Source organism: Orycteropus afer, unplaced genomic scaffold (genome assembly GCF_000298275.1).
Source record: "Orycteropus afer afer isolate SDZICR_OR568_19922 unplaced genomic scaffold, OryAfe1.0 scaffold00295, whole genome shotgun sequence".
In the NCBI taxonomy this organism is placed as follows: domain Eukaryota; kingdom Metazoa; phylum Chordata; class Mammalia; order Tubulidentata; family Orycteropodidae; genus Orycteropus; species Orycteropus afer.
Genome location: NW_006921882.1, coordinates 577,217 through 589,275, shown reverse-complemented (window position 1 = coordinate 589,275; position 12,059 = coordinate 577,217). Strand labels below are relative to the sequence as shown.

The window sequence follows — 12,059 nt, the reverse complement described above, 5'->3', positions numbered from 1 at the left end:
AGATGTGGAAAGGGCACGCTGCTCAGGGATCTTCAACTGGTTAAAAGGAACTACTGTTTGGTTTTATGAAGACCTTGAAGTTCTTCATTTTGAACAAAGGGCAGTGGGTCTCATAAGTTCTGTAGCCGGTCCCGGGTCCTGGAGATGGTTATGCATCATTTGAAAATTTGAGGCCATGGCGGAGCACGAAGCATGTCTGCCTGGTCTTTTGTGAGCCTGAGATAGGACTGGCAAGTCCAATATTCTCACGCTGTAGCCCCATAAAGTGACTATGAAAGTCACCTGCCGGTCTCTTCTTTGGATTTTTGCACAACGCTCATTAGAATGACTAGGAGACTTTCTGGTTATATATTCCCATCCTTTGGTAATTTCTACAAAACAAATACACGTTTCATCCTCCTTGAATTAGGAGCACTCTTTAAGGAGTGCCGGTGGTGCAGTGCTTAAGTGCTTAGTGCTAATTGAAAGATCAGCAGTTTGAATCCAGTACCTACTCCGTGGGAAAAGACCTGACAATCGGCTTCCACAAAGATTACAACCTTGGAAACCCTGTGGGGCAGTTCCACTCTGTCCTGTAGGGGCGCTGTGAGTCAGAGTCAACTTGACAGCAATGGGTTTGGTTTATTTTGTAGGGTACTTGCTCAGGAGCCCTCGTGGCACAGTGGTTAAGCCCTTGACTGCTAACTGGAAGGTCAGTGGTTGTAAGCCAGCCAGCAGCTTGGTGGGATAAAGATGTGGCAGTCTGCTTCTGTAACGATGATAGCCTGGAAATGCTGTGGGGCAGTTCTACTCTGTCCTGGAGGGTTGCTAGGAGTCAGAATCTACTTGAGGGAATGGGTCTTGGATTTTTGGTTTGCTTTGGTTCGGGGTGCTCTTTGAGCCAAGAGGTTGAGAAACAGATATTCCAGTGGCACCAGTGTTAATATGATCACTTAAAAGGCTCCCTCCCTGTCCTGTCTGACCATGTGGAAAGGCTTTAAATTCAGGAATTCAGAAGGCTGTGGAGGCGGCTAAAAGCATGCCCCACAACTAAACAAACTGAAAGAAGATAGCGTGAAAAAGAAAGTTTTGTACACTTAACAAAAATATAGGTATGTGTTGCTTAACATGCACGACATGGTCCGTGAATAGGACGTTACATGATTTGGACATTAAGTGGCATCATATTAAAACCTCATGGGAGCCCACTTCCAGTCCCTGTTGGCACTGCTCTGCCCCCTGCTGCTTCTGGAGCTGCTGGTGGAGGCCCCAGGAACATGCCGTGGGAGCAGCATCAGTTGAGAGGGTGTTGGTGGGAGTGGAGCAAGAAGGAGGGTGTGAGGGGGAGCGGAGCACGCCCAGCGCTGCCCGCCGTGCTGCTCGCCTGGGCAGCAGGAGCAGCCTGGGCCCACAGCCCCTGCCACCGCCCGCCTGCCTGCCCGCCCACCAGACAAAGCCTGAGAGCCTGGGCCCAGAACCATGTTCTCTGCCTCGCCTGCCTGTGTCCCATCTGTGGTCCAGTGCTGCACGCTCTGGGTTTTAGGGTCTTTAAAACAATTAGGGAAAATTAGTAAACAGAAGGAGAGAGAATATTCCTTTAAAAACGTCGAAAACAACAGTATGATGGGACCATGGACTTGTATGTGGTCGAACATTGGACATTGCCCGGACGTTGAGTAGTGCAAACCTGCACTGGCTTCTAATGACCTGATAGCACAGGAATTTATGGTCACTGGTCAAAGGTTCTGCTACTCAGTGGCTCAGAACTTGGTCAAAGCCTGGCTACCCCGCTACTGAGATGCTTCAAGATTTGTAGAAGTTTTGAGCTAAACGGGTCTGAGAGATCATCTAGTCCTTAATTTTTCAATGTCTCTTCACAGTAGAATCTTTCGTTTCAAACGAGATCCCACAAAGAGCCCCCTTATCAATAAAACGGCAGGTAAAAGTGGTCTGGTATCAGCACCAGCTTTGTGTGTGTTGACATGTGGGTGCTTATTGCTAAAGCAATCCATCAAAGGAGTGATTCGCTTTTGCTGAGAAGCAAAAATAAAAGTTAGATTTTGAGGATGAAGTTGGCAGAATTGTACCGTCCTTAGCTCCTGACAGTGCCCCCCACTGGTGCAAGCTGTTTTTGAAGTACCAGGAAGTTTTGATTTATGTAGATAAGCTGTTTCGAATGCTGACGGCTTGGAAGTCACTCAGTCTTTAACATCAGGATTCCCTTTAATTAAGCAAACACACTAGTAGAAGCTCCATTCAATTTCACAAAGCCGTTTAATGTGGCATCCCAAATTAAAGGGCCGGCCATTAGAAAGACAGGAGTGGTTTTTCTCTTATTACTAAACATGGTATTAAATATTATTAAAACAATTTGGAGATAGTTAAGAAGAAACACACATACTCTTGCTGCAGCATCTTCAGGGAGCCTTGGGCCCTGGGGGACGTCTGACACCAGAGCCTGTGTCCAGAGAGGCCCAGAGGCGGGAAATTACGTCTAGCATGGAGGTGGGGACTGCAGTTAGTTTCCAGGGAAGGCACAAGTCAGGGGGCAGACTGCCCTGAGGATCCCTGGTGAAGAGGCCCACTGGGTACTGGGCTGGGGTTAAGGGAGGGCCCTCGGTCAGCACCGGGTGGAGGAGTGGTCAGGGCATGGGGTCTGGAAGGTCTTCTGGGGGGCTGGTGGGAACCGGGGCAGGCCGGTGAGGGCCGAGGGGCTCCACCTTGGTCCCTGCATGGAGGCCTCACAGGCAGGGCTGCAGGGCTGTTCACCGCGTCCACCTCTCGCTCCTGCTTCTGCCGAGTTGTGAGGCCGACTGCCTTTGGTAACATGGCCTGTGGGGTGGCTTCACTGGGCTGTGTGTGTCATCGTGGACATGCATGATTGGCCGCGATCTTACCAGTCCCGCGTCCGTCTGATGGAATACGATGCTGTTGCCCGTTGTCGCTGAACTGGCTCAGACCCATGGTGGCCACATGTGCACAGGAAGAGGCGTGGCCCGCTCCTGCGCGTCTGCGCGGCGGCTGGTGCTCACGTCCCTGGCTGCGGCCGCTGTGTGTTCTGTGCTGCGACCCCGGGGCTCCTCTTCCGGCGCGGTGTCGCTCAGTGCCCCGCTGTGATCCAGAGCGTTCCACTGGCTGATTTTCTCCGCTAGATCCCGGGCCTTTCGTCCTAGGCTCTCTCGGGCTGGAAGCCCCGCTGAAACCGGTCCACCGCCGGGGACCCTGCTGGTGTTCGGAGTAACAGAGGCAGAGGTTCCAGCCTCACGGCCACACGCAGGCCACCCCGGCCTGACGCTGGCAGACGGGTGGTGGGGGGAAAGTCATACGTGTGGCTGTTAGGCCGACTTGTGTGCAAACGTGTGCAGACATGTGCACGCGTGCCCCCAAACTACAGCCCGTGCGAAGTGGGCCTTGTGGGCAGGGCTGCAGCACCCCTCCCCCCACTGACGGCTGCCCTGCTGACTGCTACCCGCCAGGCAACAGGCAGATTTATTCGATGCAAGCTCAGAGCTCTGCGTTGGGTGTTCTGAGTGGAGAAAAAAAAAAAAGCTGATTAGAAGGCCTGGTTCTTTCCCTGTGAACCTTCTAAGTTGGTTGGGGGTCTTTGATGAATTATTGATCTTATAGGGCCTCTAAAGCTGCTGAATCAGGCCCCAGACCCGCTGCCTGCCCTGCCTTGGCAGGTTTGAAGTGGAAGTCTGTGCGGTCTGGCCCCCCTGCACACACTGCCTGTCATTAATTATCTATTCAGACTCTTGAAGGGCTGTGACTGGACTGCCACTGGCCCGGCCAGGGCTGCTCTGTGGGTTTGTTGCGATGGAAGCTTCCTTTCCCTGTGTGTGGGCACACGGAGAGCACAGTCCCTCAGGGTGCACGGTCACTGGAAGGAAGGTGAGCAGGTCCCTGTGGGTCCAGGGCACATAACCAGTGCAGGGGCAGGTGGGCTGCAGGCCCAGGGTGCACAGGCCAGTGAAGGGGCAAGTGGACAGGTACCTGAGGGCCCGAGCTCGAAGCCAGTGCTTCCTGCTGATCCAGGGTCTCAGAAAGGGCTCCTTCTGTGGGGCAGAGGGGTTGGGACGGTTGCTGCCAGAGTTGGTAGTGGGGGGCGTGGTTGAGTAGCAGGGCTGTGTGGTCCTGCAGGACAGGGAGGTGGTGGCACTCTGGGTTCAGGCTGAGCTTACCCTCTCAGGATGTGGTGAGCTCGTGGTGACTAACACGCCCTTCCCACCGAGGCTGATCCAGACAGCACCTGCCCCAAGGTCTCTGAAGGGAAGCAGTAGGCTGAAGCCCTTTAGCCTCAGTCACGCGTTCTGCATGAAGAACATGCAGCAGCACCTCCTTGGACCTCCTCTCACTTCACGAAGGGGAGACAGAACTGCTATCAGCAGCAGCAGCCCAAGGCTGATGCCTATGAGGCGGAGGTCAGCCACGCCCCCAACCTCCAACCTTCTTTCCAATTCTGACACCACCCATCCCTCCCGTGGCACTCTCAACTTTTCTGCTGGGTTCCATAATTCCCTGCAGTGGCCACACAGAACTCACGATAATACGATCATGGGGTTTACCAGGGAGGTAACAGGTTAGAATTCAGGCTCAGGAACACTCAGGATACAATTCTTTGATTAAGACAGTCTCCCCTCTGCCATGCCCGCAGGCACACCTCTTTGGCCCAGCCTCTCAGTCTGGCCTTTGCCAGTGTTACAAAGCTCTTCTAGCTCCACCAGCAAGCCTCCAGCCCGTGGGCACTGTCTCTGTGGGCCAGCAAGCCTGCTGCTCTGTCTTGAGCCAGTCTCTCGGTTCTGCTTCCGCTGTCTGTCAGTCGTCTCAGTGCAGGGATCTCGGGTCCAAGGATGAGCTCCACTCGACCTCTGGCTCTTCTCTCTTGATGAGTCACATCCCACCTTCTGCCTCTAGTAGGGCTCATCTCAAGCCTAGTAGAATGACAAAACCAACCAACCCTCACATTAGGGTTCCAGGCACCTTATTTGCATGGTCCCACCCCCATGGTACAAGGGTACCATGTAACTTATTTATATTACTAATAAGCTGTCCACAGCTGTGATAGGTCACCGGTACCTTGCATTTGCATAGCTCCACCCAGTCATCTGGTGGGAGTGACAAAGACCATGGCCAGAAGGGTCAGACCAAGTAATTCCCTACTCCGTACACTCACACAAGTATTTACTGGGTTGCTCAGACCAGAACAGGCTCCCTAGACACGTGCAGGTGTGGATGGTCATTCCAGGGGCACAGGCTCAGAGGAGGGAAGGAGCCTGGGACTTAGAACAAGACAGGAGCCCAGGCAGGCATGCCGGGCTGGCCTGGGTCAGGAAGAGATGGCTGCTGTGCTTTGAGTTTGGATGTGTAGGGGGCCTTGGACCGCTACTGAGGGTTTCAGGCAGGGGAGAAGTACGAGTGCATCCGAGCTCTGGACAGTGATTCGGGTGGTTGTGTTGAGGGTGGACCAGCAGCAGCAAAGGATGGAGATGGTCAAAACTGGGCTAACAGTTCCCCAAACCAGAATGGCCCAACACAATAACCACCTCCCGCTCATGTAACGAATGAATCAGTGTGGGTCTTTAGCCGGTAGGCTTCCTAGTAGGGTCCATGGGCCCGGGTCCCTTCTGCTGTGTGGTTCTGCAGTCCATGAGGAATGTGGAGACCCCTGCTGGTGGAGGTTGGCGTACACCAGCTGCTGTGCAGTCGACTGTGATTCTTGGTGACCCCATGTGTTACATACAGAGTGGAACTGCCCCACAGGGTTTTCTTGGCTGTAATCGTCACAGAAGCAGACTGTCAGGCCTTTCTTCTCAGGTACCCCTGGGTGGACTCGAACACCCAACTTTTGGTTAACAGCTGAGTGCATTGTACCACCCAGTGGTCAGCTCTGGATGTGGGCATAGAAGAGTGTCTCTGACAAGGCTGGTATTGATGGGACCTTGGCACCAACTAGAGCAGTGCAGAAGCCCTGGCTTGAGCATTCAACCCCCCGGGAGACCATGAGCCATGAGCTGAGGAGTGACTGTGTGCTGAGGAATGGTGGCAGTACGTGGAGACCACCTCTCATGGGTGAAGGCAGTAACGTGTGCACAGAGTCGTGGGGTGGACTCGAGGAGGTCTGGGGAGGATGAGCCCACCGGGGCCGAAAGTGAAGCTGCCAGAAAGAGGGATCAGCTGTCCACTGAGGTTCCCGGGCACAGTGGTGAAGGTAAGGCCCCAAGGAGTGAGCCCACAGGGAGACAGGAGCGGGGGGGAGTCCTCTGGAGGGGCCCCCTCATACTACACAGGGAGCTTCTCACATATTTGTCATAGTTTCCTTCTCGAATCAGATGGACCCATCTTTCTTTCTGCTCTGCCATTTCTGAGTCTGCACAGATGCCCGGCAGTCGGGGCCGTGGGGCCTCCCTGCAGGGCTGGTGCATCAGCCTGTTTCTAAGATGAGACCCAGAGACCCGCAGACACTGTGCCAGGGGATGGTCTTCACCCACTCTCTCCTCCCTGGCTTTTCTCCAGAAGCACGGTGGCTGCCACTCACCTGAGTTCGATCCCGGGTACCTGCCTCAAGTTTACAACGAGGAGGGCCACTGCGAGACAGCGGACACCCTCAGTTCTCTGGCCTTCAGTGAGCACGAACTGCCCCCCAACGTGCTGGACGGCTTGGGCTCTACAGTGACCGCGCTAGAAGGGCAACTGTATCCTGAGTCAGGTCTTCCTTCCTGAAAGAGCCAATGTGTATAAATTGCTGAATGGGGAAGTGAATTTGCTCTGTAGACCTTCACCCAAACCACAATTAAAAAGAAAAGAGCTCTGTCCATAGTATCACTCAGTCCTTATAAGGAAATGCTGAAATCACACATGAACAAAAGCCCAATCAAGTGGCCCAAACAAAAGAAAGTGTTCACATAATGTACCCTGCATGTATTATGGAAGGAAAACCATCCAGGTCCCTTGGAGTGGATAAGTTCTGATCAGATATATCTTTAAAGGAAGCCACGCACTTTACTGGTTTTCACTTGTCTATTTCCTTCTAGTGTAAATTAAGTGGTAACAGTTTCTTTCACAATCCTCTAAAATATTTAGACACTTGTATATATGGTGTGTAAATAGCAATTTTCTTGCTTGTTAGCTAAGACACTGGTCAAGCAAAATGTTAAATGCTGATGGGACACTTCAGCGTGTGTATTGGATGCCTAAATGCTGACATCAAATTCTTAAAACAATTGTGGTCATGAGCGTGCTCTTGGGTGAGTGCCCTTCTGCTTCTAGGATGAGTAAGGAGAAACGCATTTGTTTGCCATTGAATCGGTGCAGTATCATGTTCCGGTCAGTCTCAGCAACTCACAGTTATAACGTTGCCCTCCTTTCTGGAGGAGCTGTGCAGACACGCACTGTGAAGTGGTCTCAAGTGTTTACACGTGGTTACTTCACTCACCGCTCAGTGATTTGGGTAATTGAAACAGGAGAAGACCTATCCCCGAAGCTTTGACCGGCCAGTTCTGACACACAGGCACACAACAGCTGTGCAGCCACTGAGGGGCGCCGAGGAAATGCTGGCCAGCGTTCTGGGTAATGAGGGAAAAGCATTCTTTCTAGAGAAATATAATTTTTGAGTTTGAGCTGTTGGCAGGATTCAGTAGGGTGGTTACTACACATTCCTGGTTCCCAGAAAACAGACCTTGGGGTCAGTCTGGCCCACCATCTAGTTTATAAATAAAGTTTTATTGGAACACAGCTATGCTCATTTGTTTATTTATTGTATATGGCTGTTCTAGCTACCATGACAGAGTTAAGTAATTGTGACAGGTATCATATGGCCCACAAAGCTGAAAATAGTGACTTTTTGGCCCTTTTCAGAAAAAGCGAGGCACCCATTCCTAAGGCACTCTTAATTTTGGAAACTCCAGATCACGTCATTCATACTAAGACATACCCACAGTCTTTGTTGAAAACAAACACTGCCACACACTATTGGAAAGGCTTGACGTGTTTATCTTGAGACCCCTTGGCTGTGGGGAGGCCATTGAATTCCTGCCAGGCATGGGTGTGGGCAGCTGCCATGTGTGTCTGTGAATTCTTGCAGGCTTCCACACATTGTTTTCAAAAGTAGTAAAATAGTCAAGAAATGTTCAAGAATGCCAAATTTAACAATTAATGAGAACAAAATATTACATTTTGCAGATATTTAATTAGTCATTTATTATTTTGATTTTGCTATTTTCTTTGTGTATTTGAAAGCCAGTGTTTCCTTGCCCCAGATTTGACCGTTTCTGGGGGCCTTAGGGTTACGTTGGCTAGTGGATAAAGTGAGCCTCCCTTTTGGCATCATTAGAAAGTACTCTGGGCATATAATACTTCAGCCTTGCCCTTTAAATGTCAGGCTCTAATCTATTTTTTCCCCCAATGCTTCCCATGTTCTGCAGGGAAACATTTATGGGTGTTGCCTGGTTGTCCCCACAAGTTCATTCTCAAGGTCAAACCAAACCAAAACCAAACTTGCCGTGCATCGACTCCCACTCAGAGCGACCCTACAAGACAGAGTAGAACTGCCCCATAGGGTTTCCAGGGCTGTCAATCTTTATGGAAGCAGACCGCCTCATCTTTCTCCCGCAGAGAGATGCCGAGATGCCAGTGGGTTTGAACCCCTGACCTTTCGGCTAGCAGCTGAGCACTTAACCCTTCTGCCACCAGGTCTCCTTTCTCAAGTCCATCTGCGTGCTTACGAAGGTTTCCGTTAGAAACTTAGCAACGTCAGCACCAGGAGTTCTTGGTGAAAACTGTTACCTCCGATGGGGTTCACACGTGTTCATAAACTAAGCTGGTGCTGGTGAGGTCAATGAAGAAGGCAGGGAAGCCCAGAGAGTGAATGCTGTCGGGGAAATGCGGTTTCATTGACCACTTTTGTCTCTGTATGACCCAGCATTCCACACATAGCTGTGGCCTCGGAGCCTGGCTGGTCATCTGCGTTTCTTCCGGTTCAGCTCCCATCTGCAGGAAGGGCCCCCCTGGTTTTGTGGAGCTTCTCATCTGAGCCCTTTGCTGGCTTCCTGTTAGAATGCACTCAACACAGCAGCGCCTCACTTTTAAAATTTGCCTTTTCCACGAGAAACACTAACCAGGGTAACCTCCCTGTGAAGTAGATGTGACAACAGTGCTCTCAAAATGGCTCCCCCAGAATGTGAGGACAAGTGGGCAGCCCCCAAGGGAATCCAGGAAGACCAAGCAGCCCCGGACAAGGGCAAGAACCAGGAATGCTTGCACAGGTGTTGCTCAGAAGAGTAGGTGACACCGGATCAGTTTGGTCTGAATGGTTTTCCAAACAACATCGTTAATCTTTCTGCTTGCCTGGGCCCAGACCTGAGGTCATGCCTGACTGTTCTTTTCCTCACTTCCCCAAATCCAACCCATTAACAAATCATATCAAAATTACCTTCAAAGCATACCTGGCATCTGACCACCTCTAGCCCTGCACTGCTGTCTCCTGGCCCAGGCCCCCATCCTTGTTCACCTGAGTTCTTGCAAAGCCTTGTCACCCACTGGTCACCTCTTCATTCTGTTTGCTGCAGGAGGGCCACAGTGATGCTGTCAAAGTCAAATCACGTCCTTCTTGGATCAAAACCTTTTGTGTCCCCTGCCTCACATGCGGGAAAAACCAAGGTGTTTCAACCTCCTCCGAGGCCCTGCAGCCTCCTGGTTCTCCTCACCTGTCTCTCTCCCCACGACCCACTCTGCTCTGACCATCTTGGAGCCCTTCCTCACACCCAGTGAGCTCTGGCCTCAGGGCCTTTGCACGTGCTGTTTCCTCTGCCTGAAACACTGTCTCCGGATGCCTGTACAGCCCAGGCCACCTCCCATTCCTCTTTCTCTGCCTCATCTTCTTCCAGAACCCTTGTAGCCCTCTAACAAGGTAGGGATTTGTTGATTGTGTGTCTACAACCTAAGATCCAGGAAGGAGGATCTGTTCTGTTTTCTGCTGTAGCCTTAGTACCTCTAGCATTACCTGGTGTATTTTCCAAAACCCCAAAACAAACCCACTACTGTGGAGTTGATTCCGACTCACAGCACCCCTACAGAATGGGTAGAACTGCCCCAGAGGGTTTCCAAGGCTGTCAATCTTTATGGGACAAATTGCCACATCTTTCTCCCATGGAGTGGTTGGTGGGTTCAAACCACCAACTTTTGGGTTATCACCTGAGCGCTTAACCACTGCACCACTAGAGCTCCCAGTGGTACATAGTAGATGCTCAAAAAAAAAAAAATCTATATTATACGTGAAGTAGAAAAAAAAACAAGAACCTTTTCTCCTTGTCACCCTCCTGCCCCCCTTCCTGTGTCTGGGCTACTTATTGTCATTAATTTGATATGTCTCCTTTGAGGCCACTTTTATCCTGTCATAAACACACCTTCTGGCTAGCAGTCGAGTGCCACAGGCACTGCACCACCAGAACTTCCTTTACAAACACACATGCACACTCACATTCACACTTGTGTGTGCACACTGAAGTTGGAAGGGGCTGGGGAGGACAGGCAGCGACAAGGGCACGATGGCTGCATTATTCTGCCCCTGCCTGTGGGTGTTTATCAGAGAGCTGCATGGCAGCCTGGTCTTTGCTTTCACGTCTTGGGTTCTGTTCTATTTTTTTGAAGCATTTATCCTCACTTTGGAAAGTATTGACTGAATCTGTCATGTGATTTGTAAAGCGAGACCTGGACAGGCAGCTCTCTGCTTCTATTAGCTTTGCTGGCATTGGAGACATGAAGCACACATCTGCCTCTCTCCTTCCATCATCCCTTAATATAGGACAACACTGAGTGTGCCCTTAAAAACCAGATAGGTTACCAATAAGAAGAACGATAATAATGTATTTATAATTTAGTAACTGTAATTGTTAAGATGCTAACATAAAGTTTCTCATTTTGCAATGGGAAGGAGAAGCTGAAGTGAGAAATTAGTCCTGAAATTAATGTGGACATTAGTCAGGGAAATTAATGCTAGCAGCTGTGACAGATAAAGTCCCTTAACCCAGTGAAGGTTTAGTCGTCACACAGGCAAAGTCTTATCAGGGCAGTTTGGGCTTCCAAGTTCAGTGTGACAGGACAAACAGCTGGAGAAGGCATGCTGGTGCCTACATTCCATCACTTAGAACAGCAGCATCTAATTTAATTGTGACCTAATTGCAAGGGAGACTGGGAAGGAGCACAGGGATATTGAATGGAAATCCATGAAAGGGATTTCTATTGTTGTGTTTGTTACCAATTACATGTGAGAGTATGATTTAGATGGTGGAATTATGGAAAACTTGGGTGTGGCCCAAACATAATTGTGATTCCATCCCCAGTGTCCCATAGACAGGACCAAAGCATAGTGTATGGAAGACTCAGGCTATCAGTTTGAAGAGCATTGACTTGAGAGGAAACCAGGGCTTCCAATGTGGCTCCATCATTCAATGCCTGTGTGATCTTTATTAAGCTCATTCAACACTTTGAGCCCTTTGCTTTGTCTGTAACATGGGGGAAAATAACTATCTTTCTCATAAATTTCTTTTGAAAAATCAGTGGTAACACCACCATCACCATCATCTCCACCATCATCACCACCATCATCATCATCATCACCATCATCATCACCATCATTACCACCATCACCACCATCACCACTATCACCACCATCACCACCATCATCATCACCATCACCACCATCACCATTATCATCACCATCACCACCACCATCATCACCACCATCTCCACCATCACCACCATCATCACCACCATCACCACCACCACCATCATCACCATTATCATCACCATCATCACCATCATCACCACCATCATCACCACCACAATCACCACCATCATCACCACCATCACCACTATCACCATCACCACCATCATCACCACCAACACCACCATCACCACCACCACCATCATCACCACCATCACCACCATCACCACCATCATCATCACCATCATCACCACCACCATCACCACCATCATCACCACCATCACCACCACCACCATCATCACCATCATCACCACCAACACCACCATCACCACCACCACCATCATCACCATCATCACCACCA

At 50.5% G+C, this 12,059-nt stretch overlaps 1 protein-coding gene across 1 annotated transcript in view; it reads left to right on the top strand.

Moving 5' to 3' along the window:
• Positions 1–6,699, top strand: part of CDH26 (cadherin 26) — a 63,623-nt gene extending 56,924 nt beyond the window's left edge. Inside the window, exon 14 of the mRNA XM_007951513.2 lies at positions 6,493–6,699. Coding sequence (XP_007949704.2) covers positions 6,493–6,699 — 207 coding nt within the window. The remainder of the gene's footprint in view (positions 1–6,492) is intronic.
• Positions 6,700–12,059: the final 5,360 nt, after the last annotated feature.